We start from the raw sequence: 12,346 nt of genomic DNA, 5'->3' as shown, positions 1-12,346 counted from the left end.
CCTGTGTTGTAATTACATTGTTAATTCATCTTTCTTCATTGTGTGTGTTTCTCTTTGTTCCTCTTTTTTGCTTTTTCCTTGTGTATGGGGACAACTGATATTGGCACAAATTGGTCCTCTAGTTTAGCTGCAGTGATTATTTCTGTGGTTTGAGTGGCTGCAGTATCAGTTGTTGGGATTGGTGCAGGCACTGTGCTTGGGGTTTGAGTAGCACCAGGAGCTCGTCATTACCATAAAGTACAGTGAAAGAAGAACCTTAGCACAGGCCCCCCAGCCAATAAACACTAAACCAGCAAATACCGTCTGTAAGTATGGTATGACATGCTGAAGCTCTGAGATCAAGAGCAGGAACTTTGAGAGCCAGTAAATCAGCATTGTGAGGAGTGACTATTAATTCAGAACAATGAATGCTTATCACAAATACAGTTGGACGCTCTGCGGTCAGATCTGCCGTTATCTCAAGCCTTCGTGCCCCATGTTGGTCGCCAGAGAGAACTGTCATGGTTTTAGCCCAGCCGGCAACCCAGAACCACGGACCTGTTCGCTCAGTCCCCTCCTTTCCTCTCCCCTCTCCTGGAGGAATGGGGAGGAGAATATAACTAATTTAACTCTCACAGGTTGAGATAAGAACAGTCCAGTAACTAAGGTATAACACAAAACCACTACTGCTAACACCAATAGTAATAATGATAAGGGAAATAACAAGGAAAGAGAATACAACTGCTTACCACCTGTGACCGATACCCAGCCTGACCCAAGCAGAGATGTAGCCCTTCCGGGTAACTGCCCCCAGTTTATATACTGGGCATGATGTGCTGTGTTATGGAATACCTCTTTGGTTAGTTTGGGTCAGGTGTCCTGTCTCTGCTTCCTCCTGGCTTCCCCTCCTCCCTGGCAGAGCATGAGCCTCAGAAAGTCCTTGGTCAGACTAAACATCACTGAGCACCAACTAAAAACATTGGTGTTATCAGCGCTGTTCCCAGACTGAAAGTCAAAAACATGGCACTGCACCAGCTACCAAGAAGGAGAAAAATGACTGCTACTGCTGAACCCAGGACAGTGTTCAGTCATTATTAGAAGACTGTAGTTTGGATCCCAAAGTCAACCTTAAGATGTGTGCACAGCAAATACTGGGAGTTGATTATCTTGGCCTCAGGCAGTTATGCAAAGCAGCTGAAGTTGCAGGAAGAATATAATCTAACTTGCTGTATTTATATAATACTACATCTGTGAGGATACTGTGCATTCATGTGTTTGTAGAGATACCTAAAATCTGAAGGAGTTCATGTATTATAAAGATGCAATTGTTTTTGTGTGGGGTTCTGCCTCCATAGATACCCCACTGCATTACAGATACTGCTTTACATTTGTTAGTGCTAATAAGGTGGTTGAGAATAGAGGAAACCTGCAAGATCTCATGAATGATAAATGTCTTACAGGATGCGAAAGTTTGATTATTTCAGTGTAGTGTGATTAGAATCATGGTATTTCAGCTTGTCAGGATTCATTTCCTTTGACATATCTTTGTAGTAGCTGCCCAGACTGTACTGTATCATTTCTTTCTTTGTTGTTATTACCAAGGATAAGAAATAATTTTGTCCTTCAAAAATTTGCATTGAACTTCCATGGCTCTGCATGTGATCTGCAGACTCTCTTTCATTTTGACAGTGCTTATGTTTTATAAATGTTTGACCTTACTGAAGCACGTAATCAGACTCTACAACTCAGAGAGAGTTATAAAGCATCTATGTTTTTACAGGCCTAGGTGCAAGGGGGATCGCTCCTCCTAACTTGCACACCGAGGGGTTAAGCAAGCAGATATTTATTACACACAAACATGCATATTCATTAGGTTCCTGAGAGAGCGGTGGGGATATTACAGTTAGTTTAGGTACTTATTATCATAAGTTTCCTCCCTTTTGGCGCTTGCGCACTGCCCTCCGATGGTCGTAGCCAGAGGTCTTCAAGAGGAAGTAAGTAGTCTTCCTCATGTGGGCAGGGTTCTTCAAGATGAAGTATGCAGTCTTCCTCACAGTGCACTTTTCACCTTTGGCACAGTTGGATGCTCCAGTAATCACAAAGCTAGCTGAAACCAGCTGTATCTGCAGGTTTCTGATAGCTGGCAAAGATTTAGAACAGTGTGACCTTCATACAAAATTTATTGCAAGCAGAACAGGCTGGGCAGACAATGAATATCCAAAGCTATGTTCGGGAGTCGCTGTCTCCAAACTAACTGGTAAGTAGAAGGATGGTAAGAAATAATTCACTCATTAGAAGGATGGAAAGAAATAATTCACTCTTGTTAGTAAGACTGCTAAATTATGTTATCACACCACAGACTTACAACACAAACATTGTTCTCTATCTTAGACCTAAGTTAAAAGTATCTTAATCCTATGTTTTCCAGGCACTTGCTTTCCTTATATCAAATATCTTAACCCTATGTTTTCTAGGCAGTTGCTTTCTTTATATCATTACAGTGCTCTTTAATAATGATGGTTGATGGTCTTTTAAAACCAGGTTGTAAAGTTTTCAAGTCTAAAGGTTTATCATATCAGAATTAGACACTAGACTGATTAGGCGGATGGTTTATAACTAGAGACTATTCCTTGGTTTTCTGGAGGAAATGTCCAATGACAATTATTATGCTAAGTTTTTAGAAGTGTCAGTTATTTGAGTAGTCATGATTAATCAAGAAAAGTGTTCAAGTTCTAAAACACAGGCAATCATATGTCCTGAAAAGTAAGCTTTTTCAGTAAGTTTATAATTAAGCTTTTTTCTTTCAGAATCAAATTTTGATGTATCAGCTAAATTCTGTGAATTATTTTTTCAGTAGGAATTTAGTATGTATTGAAAATAGTGTCTTACAGTTTTATGTCCTTGAAGTATAATATTCAGGAATCCTAGTCTCCACTGTGACTGAGACAGAAAAATTGTGTGTACCATTAAGTCAAGACAGGCAGAATATAAACATTACTTCTGCGAGTCCTGCAAAATATTTTGCAAGATTGAGGAACATTGCAGGCTATGCAGTTTTTAACCTCTAGAACATCAAATGCCTGTTTCTTCAGTATGTTAGTGGGATGACTGTTATTTTACTGTGCAGAGTTCAGATTTACTATTATGTTTTTATTCAGTTATTTTAAGGTAGTTTTATTTGAATTAAATTGGAGGGTGCTTTAAATGTGTAAAATTTAGTAATATACTTCAGTCACTGACTTTATGTTTTACTCTTTTACTTATGTAGAAAGTCTACGCAGGTGGAAATTTACAGTCTGCTGTGAGTATTGTAGGAAATAGTATCTTACTATGAAGAACATATCAGAAAAAGTCATAGGTTTCATGCTTCATAGGTAGTATGGTTGCTTTTTCTCACCTTGTCTTAATTCCTAGCCACTGTCAGAAGTTACTCAGCTAAGTGATTGCTTTCAGTGTTAATTTTATAGGCACTTTAAATAATTATTGTGTTTTAAAATGTGTGTTATGAGCTATGTAGTTAGATGTAAACCCCAGGTTATTAAATAACATGCTAAAGAAATTGCAAAAGCTCGGCTAATTTGGCAACTCATTAAGAAGTGTTTAGAGTGATAACTGGAGAATATAAAATGAATTATGAATTACTTTCTTTAAAAAATATAAGAAAGATTGTCTGAAAAGTTATCAAATTTGACAGCTCTATAAATTGCTCCTCTTGACAACTAATTCCTCCTTCACTTGCAAAAACAGAGGAGGGGAAAATAAGGCAATGTTTAAATGCTCTTGAATGAGATTGACTTGGTTGATATGTGCAGAGCTGTCCAGGTTCTAAACTGCTTCTGCAGCCTGGTAATACAGGTTTTTCTTCACATATCCCAGGGCCATCATTTGCCAGATCTTCTCCCAGCTGTTTGGGAGGAAAAGGAATTGGGTTTCTCATGAAAATTCCTCTAGTTTCATCAGCTAGGCCTGTATTCAGGACAGAATGTGAGGAAGGAGCCACCTTTCTCTAGGAACAGCGGAAGCTCCTGAAATAGAGGTGTAGTCTGCTTTCCCTTAGGATTTTAGTATATGGGCTTAGGATAATACTTAGGATATAGTATACTTTACTATATCCTTTACTATATAGTATATAGATATACTTGAGTATATGGGTTTAGGATAAAGTCAGTGGTTTTATCCTTATATGTTGCATTGCTGAAGGTTCAGAATTCATACCTCTATACAGTAGTACTTACCTTTGTAGGGAATTGATACAGCCATCCTCTTCCCAAGTTTAAGAAAAGATACTTTGATTGCAGTGCCAAACACAGAAGTTCAGAAAGATTAAGATATATAACTTCCCATTCATCCTACACTAATCTCATCTGTACATATGCAGTGAATTCCTTGCAGTCTGTGTGTGATAAATGCACAAAGATAAAAGCTTCAGCTATGTAATCAAGGCACACAGAAGGCAATTATAAACTCAAATATTGAGGAGTACTGACAAGTAAATGTTATAACCGAACTAATGAATCAAATGTAATATCAGTTTTTTTCAAAGTCACATTGTGTTTTTCCTGATCTTTTCCAAATAACTGTATGGCAAATAGCTTTTAGGAGAAATATTGCTAACATATCATTGAACATAAGAAAGCTCATTTTTGTATTATTTGTGAATATATATTTGAGAACATATTAATGGTTTGGTTTTGTTTTTTTCAGCATTAATAATGATTACTCATGTAATTGCTATTATTAAAAAGTCTTGGAGATCAAGTTACTAAGGAGGAATATAAATAAAATGCTTATTTTTCCTTTATTAGCAACCAACTTCTGTAGCCACATCTACTGTTCACCTGGGATTTCCAGTGCAAGCCAAATTTGTTCAATCAGCTGTTACACCTGTCAGTGGTACATCTGCTGAGACTCTGCCAGGAGGCTCTATTCTCTCCCATACCACAGTAAGTAATAACAATATAAAAAACAAAAGATGTGTGAAGAAAAGGATGTTTGTAATTACATGTTTTTTCAGAAGTGAATTTTAATGTTATGTTCGTGTAGGACATGCAGCAAGAGGACAAGGGGGAATGGGTTTAAGCTGGAAGAGGGGATATTTAGATTAGGTATTGGGAAGAGATTCTTCCCTGTGAGGGTGGCGAGGCACTATCACAGCTTGCCCAGAGAAGCTGTGTCTGCCCTGTCCCTGGCAGTGTTCAAGGCTGGGTTGGATGGGGCTTTGAGCAACCTGGTCTAGCGGAAGGTGTTCCTGCCCATGACAGGGGATTGGAACTAGATGAGCTTTAAAGTCCCTTCCAACCCAAACCATTATATGATTCTATGTTTGCTTTTATCAGGAATATAATCCCAGAAATTGATAATAAATGTATAGTCACGCTGTTACACAGGTGTTGAGCGATTGTGGTGTCTGTAAAGAAAGAGGCTAAACATACACACACACAAACACGCTGCTTTCACAACTAGTTCTACTTTATTTACTCAAGCGTGGTAATATATAGTATACAGATATGGGTCTGAGCCATGAAACCAAACAGCAACTACATCTTTCCCAGTAACTGTTTTCAGTCGCTATAAATTCCATTCTATGAACAGTCACTCCCCAGGCTGTTTCCCAGCTCAACCTTGCACCCAAATTCTCCTTGGCTTACTCAAGACCCAGGTGCACTATCAGTAATTCTTCTTCTTCTTCTTTAATTATCCATGTAGTGGGAACAGGATGGCTTTGCAGTTCCTACATCTCCCCCTTTTTTGTTTTGCATGATACTTTGACTTCAATTCTTCACAAGTTGGCAACAAATCTCTAGGTGCTATCTCTGGCAGTGTTCAAGGACAGTTTGGACAGAGCCCTGGGGGACATGGTCTAGTGTGAGGTGTCCCTGCCCATGGCAGGGGGGTTGGAACTAGATAATCTTAAGGTCCTTTCCGACCCTAACCATTCTATGATTCTATGACAGGGAGGAAAAGCAAAGCAAAGCGGTGATGTCCAGGCTCCAAAGACAAGATCTCACCGATTTGTTGGCCAAATGGACTGGGAGTCTTGGGAACCTGGAGAATAGACGCTGTTACTTCCAAAAGCACAGTCCTTGGCTTTCCTTATCCCCTTCCTTGCTTGAGGAGTCTTAAATCACACAAGATCAGTTTCTTGACATTAGCATTTAAAGATGGAAAGTTCAAATACAATAGTTACTTATTATATTATTATTACTTATAATAGTTATTTATGCTAACTTTTGCTTTCTTACTGTGAGAATGATGAAACCTACTTTAGGTGACTCTGCTTGAGCAGGGGATTTGGACTAAATCATCTCTCATGCCAACCGCAGGCTACCTGGCCTGCCCTTCCCTCCTGGATGGCCCTCTTATAACAGAGGAGGCCATCCCTTACATCAAGGTTTGGCATGGCATGTGTTCCCACTGCTCAATGCCTGCTGGGTTGTAGCCAACAGCGGAGCTAAAGGTTCTTCTTGGTGGCAAACAGAGGCCAACCCAGTCTTGCCCTTAAATATGGTGGGAGGCATTCGGCCAACCTTAGCCCTTGCACCTCGTTGTCAGTGCAGTTTCACCTGCCTCATCCAGTAGCAACTCGCTACTATGGCAAAGCACACACAGATTTACATTAGCAGTATAACTACTCCAGGGTACAGCAGTGCTTTGAAGATGCTTGTGGCAGTGAAGGACCAGCCAAAGAAGTTTCCAACCAGTGGTGTTCTCCCACCCTCTTAATTTGTTCCATTACCTGTTTTATAACACTATCATTGTGATGTACAGTTACTAGGATTTTTCTAGCTTCTGCCTTAGCATTTTCTAGCAGCTGCTGTAAATTTGCATGCTCTAACATCTCTTCTACAAGTGACAAATCCAAATGCCACAAGGTGTAGTTTCTTATTAGCAACTGGCTAGTAAATACAGGTGGTTTATGCACAAAATCACAGCCTCTAATAATAGCTATGTTGCAAGCACACATATTTGAATTGTTAACCACAGTCTGGTTACAGAGACTTTTCAATTGCCCCCAAGTGATGTTTTACAAATCATGCCTTTTTCTCTTCCTCTCTCTCATTCTGCTTGGGGTCTTCAAGGTCAGCTCCTGCATCTGAGGCACTGGGTTCTTTAACTTGTCTGTTCAGCTCATGGTACGGCTTGGCAAACTTTGCAGGCAGCTGCTGCGGACCTGTAGGTAGGAGGACACAAGCATACCCCCTCCCCCAGGTTATCAGTTCCACTGGCCCTTCCCATTTCTGCAGGCCCAAAGGATCACGGTACCACACTTTAGCACGTTCTGAAGGTGGACTATCAGAGCCAAAATGTCATTACAGTGCAGTGACAGGAGTATTCATGGAATATTGAGTGCAATTTAAAAAATTCAATGTATAGATGGCATTGTCTAATTGTTCTTGAGGGACTATATTCCCCCTTTTTTGTTTTTGTAGCATGGATTTCAGAACAGAGTGAGTTCATTCCATAATCCCCTGGCTTGTAGGGGAGTGGGGAATACCAGTGACATGTGTGACACCCCACTGCTGTAAAAATTGTGATAAAGCTAATGAATTATATGCAGGGCCATTATCTGTTTTCAATTGGGAAGGAACTCCTAAGGTACAAAGGCATGCGTTAAATGTTGGATAACATCACGAGCCTTCTTTCTTTTATGGGCAGAGGCTGAAATCATATGTGAAAATGTGTCAACGGATACATGAACATATTTTAAGGCACCCAAGGAAGAAATGTGTGTAACATCTTTTTGCCAAATCTCATTCGCCTTTAAGCCACGAAGATCTACACCCATGGCAAATGAGGATTGAGCTGTTGACTGACAGTCAGGGCAAGACCTGACAACTTGCTTTGCTTGAAAAGAAGACAGGTTAAAATGTTTCTTTAAAGCAGAAGCATTCTGATGAAAAAAGGAATGTGAAGCAGCTGCAGAAGTAAACTGCACAGTGTTAACAGTCAAGGAGTCTGCTATGTCATTACCCGCAGTTAAAGGGCCAGGCAGGTTGGAATGCGATCTAATATGACCAATAACAACAGAATAATTCCTGGTTTCCAAACAATGTTTTAGCTTCAGCAAAATGTCAAAAAGTGCATGGTTATTGATTTCTTTTAACACACTAAAAGAGAGGTGTGGTAACAATCAAACAACATATTCTGAGTCACAAACAATATTTAAGGATTCTGCAGGGAACAACTGTAGCCCATGTAAGACTGCAGCAATTTCAACAAGCTGCATAGAGCCGTCCACATGTATAACAGAGGATTGCCAGGAATCATTTTCAAACCAGACCACAGCAGCTTTACCAGTTTTCCAGAACCATCAACAAAAATGGTTTTAGTATCCTGAATGGGTTGTGTTTAAATTACAAATCGCTCCTGTAGGTCAAAATCTGAAAAAGCTTTTAGCAATTTATGTTTCAGAGTACCATAACTTTTTTTTCCTGTGAAGTCTGCTAACACTATTTGGAAAGAAACAGACTGAGCAAAAAGGAACTAAAAGTCTGTTACAGTTAATGGTAGATACAATTCTGCAGGGTTGTTGCCTGTTAAATGTTGAACCCTCGTAGGGCCTTTGACGATTAAGTCAACAATCATATCACAGTATCACAGTATCACAGTATGCTAGAGATTGGAAGGGACCTCAAAAGATCATCTAGTCCAATCCCCCTGCTGGAGCAGGAACACCTAGATAATGTTACACAGGAAAGTGCCCAGGTGGGTTTTGAATGTCTCCAGGGAAGGAGACTCCACAACCTCCCTGGGCAGCCTGTTCCAGTGTTCCGTCAACTTCACTGAGAAGAAGTTTCTTCTCAAGTTTAAGTGGAACCTCTTGTGTTCCAGTTTGTACCCATTACCCCTTGTCCTATCATTGTTTGCCACTGAGTAGAGCCTGGCTCCATCCTCGTGACACTCCCCCTTTATATATTTATATACACTAATAAGGTCACCCCTCAGTCTCCTCTTCTCCAAACTATAGAGACCCAGCTCCCTTAGTCTTTCCTCGTAAGGGAGATGCTCTTCTGGCGTGTCAGCCACTCCTCCCAGCTTAGTGTCATCAGCAAACTTGCTGATAGTACACTTAATTCCCTCATCTAAATCATTGATGAATATATTATCACTTGGATGTGTCTGCAGTCTTGGAAGCTTGACTACCCTACGTTCTCCTACAACTGGACCTTGAGCTTGTTTGGAGGTCATGGCAGGGGAGTGCAGCTACCGTATACCCGTGACCGATGAATGGTACTGCCTGTATCGGGGAAGGTCGTCCTCTTCGACCGAGCGCAAAGCTTCGGGAGGGACGCGCGTGGAGTGGTGAGGGAGGAAGGGGACACCCGCCTAGCCGGCCAGATCAGCCTAATCAACCCTGGCGATCAATGGGGTGACAGATTGTCGCAGCCAGATCGCCCTCACATCCTAATGGCCTTTGTTGCATATTAACAATGAGCAGAGAAATCGCCAAGTGTAAACGCACTCTATCTGCCTCTAGCCTCTCAATTTTTTGAGTCACTATATTCAAAGCCTGAATAGCTTTAGGGGCAAGCTAATGAGGAGAATTCAAGTCTGAGTCCCCTCATAATAAATCAAAGAGTGATTCAAGGTCGGCATAAGTAATACGCAGCATAGGATGTGCCCAATTAATAGTATCTAAGAGCTTCTGTAAATCATTCAAATTTGTGATTTTGTTTGCCAATTTTAGCTTCTGAGGCTTTACTTTTCTTTCAGTTAGCACCCACCCCAAATATTTCCAGGGTGGCATTCTTTGTATTTTTTCATTGGCAATTTGTATTCAAAAACAACAGAAATTTTCTGTTAAATGATTAACAGTAGTTTCTAAATATTGTTCCATTTCTGCACAGACCAAAATGTCATCCATATAATGATAAGTTATCGATTCAGGAAATGCACTCCTAGTTGGTGATATAGTTGTGGAAACTACTAGCTGACAGACTGCTGGACTGTTCATCATTCCTTGTGGCAAAACAGTCCATTGATATCTTTGCATAGGAGCAGCACAGTTGTCCTGGGTTCAGCAGTAGCAGTCATTTTTCTCCTTCTTGGTAGCTGGTGCAGTGCTGTGTTTTGACTTTTGGCCTGATGTTTTGGTTTGGCCAAGGACTTTGTGAGCCTCATGCTCTGCCAGGGAGGAGAGGAAGCCGAGACAGGGCACCTGACCTAAACTGACCAAAGAGGTATTCCATACCACAGCACATCATGCCCAGGATGTAACTGGGAGTTACCCAGAAGGGCTGGGAGGAGGTATCGGTCAGTGTGTGCTAGGTCTGGTGGGGTGGGGCTGGTGGTGAGATGTTGTATTCTCTTCCCTTGTTATTTCCTTTATCGTTGTTATTATTGGTGGTAGCAGTAGTGATTTGTGTTATACCTTAGTTACTAAACTGTTCTTAACCCATGGGAGTTGCATTCTTTTCGATTCTCCTCTCCATCCCTCTGGGAGTAGGGGGAGGAAAAGAAGGGGGGGGGGGGGGAAGTGAGTGAATGAGTTGCCTGACTGGGTTTAGACCATGACAACAGTTGACAGTGGTTGTTGCCAAATCCAACCCAGCGCTGCCTGTTGTGGCAGCTGCAAGGTCGGAGATGGAGTGTTTGTTGCAAAAACCCTGTTGTTTTGAGGGGCACTGGGTTTCGCCGTGCTCCCCCTGGAGTTTCCCAACAAAGAATTTCCATCCTTATCAAATTTAGATTTACACTGTTTGCTCTAGTGATATCCTTTCTTGCATCTGGGACAGAGTTGAGATGGTGTTTTTTCTTTCTGCTTTTATTTCTTTTTGGGACACATTTTACTAATATATCCTTCCTGTCCACAGTTAAAACATTTTTGCTGACTCATATTAAGTTTCAGTAATGCAGCAGCCAGTACAGAAGCCTTATGAGTCTCTATAATGATATCCTGACATGTTTTAATAAACTCAGCAGTGCCTGTAAATTTTTCCCTGACTGGGGCTAAAGCAGCTTTGCAGTCTCCATTTGCATTTTCATATGCTTGCTGAAATAAAAGTGCATGAGCAGCCTCAGGATTATCAATCTGCCTTTGTATAGCATTGCTTAATTGGTCTATAAAAGACACATAGGGTTCCTGAGACCCTTGGCAAACAGTTGCAAAATAAGTAGTTTTCTTCCCTGATTCAGGTACTCGCCTCCAGGCTTGTACAGCCATATGGGTGGCTTGCTGGAATACCAGAGGCTTTAAATTAATTTGATCATAAGGTTGCAACCATCGCCCAGAGCCTGTTAACGTGTCAGCATATACTGGTATTCCTCTTTGAACATTATCTAATACCTGTAAATCCGCTAAGTTATTATATTCCAGTCTCCACACCGAGTATTGAGCAGGTGTCAAAATCGTTCGCATTAAAGTGTTCCAGTCCCATGGCACCATAGATCCTGAACTAGCCATCATTTCTAGCAGACCTAAAGTATAAGGACTTTGAATTCCTTTTTCCATCACTGATTTTTTCAATTCCTTAAATACTGCATACGGAATATTTTCATGTACCGGTTTTTGTTGTCCCTGCCCATCTGTTCAATAAAATAAAGGAAAAGCAAAAGCCATGTCTCCAGTAAAATCACCATCCTCTATCACTTTCCCCATACATTTTTGTATGCCTTCTGGTTAACTAACAGCTGGTCAAATTGTTCTTTATCGAGATCAGTCAAGGGAGGTGCGTTAGGTTGAGGAGCATGAGGAATATTTGATGTGAATGCCTTTAATGGCGTCAAAGATAGGTATAAATTTTTCTTTTCTGAATCTACAGAGCCAGGATCAAAGGGGTCATCAGGATTCTCAGAAAAGATATTTTCATTGTTCTGTCTTTGCTCTTTCAAATTGTCAGTATTTTGATCATTTGTTTTATCATGTTTCTGAATTATATCCTCAGGAGGTTGTAAATTAGGTAACGCAGAATAGACTATTAAATCAACAGGAACCTCCATACCAAGGTGACTTTGAGTCTGTAAATGTTCTCCCACTCTCTCCCATATCCGAGTATGAAATGACCCTGTTGCTGGAAACCAGTTGCAATTAATTTTTACCCATAACAAAAGATTCATTACTTGCTTCTCAGACAAATTATATTCAGAGGATATTAAAATTTGCTGTAAAACTTTCAAAGAAAATTTCAGCTGATTCTACTTGTCCCATTTTTCTAACGAAATCCAGTAATTCCCCATTCAACGAATATTACTGACCTTTCACAGGTGAATGTCGGTACCAGAAATTCCCTGTCGGATTGTGCAGGCATCACAATGTTGAGCAGTTTAGTTACCACACACGGAGGGCACCATTTGTCGCATCTGTAAAGAAAAAGGCTAAACACACACAAACACAAACACTGCTTTCACAACTAGTTCTACTTTATTC

At 40.6% G+C, this 12,346-nt stretch overlaps 2 protein-coding genes across 5 annotated transcripts in view; both read left to right on the top strand.

Moving 5' to 3' along the window:
* The window catches only part of LOC133279422 (transcription initiation factor TFIID subunit 4-like), a 243,767-nt gene that overhangs the window by 19,965 nt on the left and 211,456 nt on the right, over window positions 1–12,346 (top strand). Inside the window, exon 3 of the mRNA XM_061473128.1 lies at window positions 4,785–4,922. Coding sequence (XP_061329112.1) covers window positions 4,785–4,922 — 138 coding nt within the window. The remainder of the gene's footprint in view (window positions 1–4,784; window positions 4,923–12,346) is intronic.
* The window catches only part of LOC133279421 (granule associated Rac and RHOG effector protein 1-like), a 340,966-nt gene that overhangs the window by 147,702 nt on the left and 180,918 nt on the right, over window positions 1–12,346 (top strand). Inside the window, exon 14 of one of the 4 annotated variants that reach the window (XR_009746887.1) lies at window positions 9,987–10,003. The exons of the other annotated variants lie outside the window; for them this stretch is intronic. The gene's annotated coding sequence lies outside the window, so the exon portion shown is untranslated. Of the gene's footprint in view, window positions 1–9,986; window positions 10,004–12,346 lie in introns of those variants that run through there. 4 annotated transcript variants of the gene reach the window in all.

The sequence above is a fragment of the Pezoporus flaviventris genome, unplaced genomic scaffold (genome assembly GCF_033815535.1).
Source record: "Pezoporus flaviventris isolate CSIRO_AGI_PZ_B2104156 unplaced genomic scaffold, CSIRO_AGI_Pfla_v1 ptg000077l, whole genome shotgun sequence".
NCBI lineage: Eukaryota > Metazoa > Chordata > Aves > Psittaciformes > Psittacidae > Pezoporus > Pezoporus flaviventris.
The sequence above is the reverse complement of the archived record's forward strand: the minus strand, read 5'-3'. Positions and strand labels throughout refer to the sequence as shown.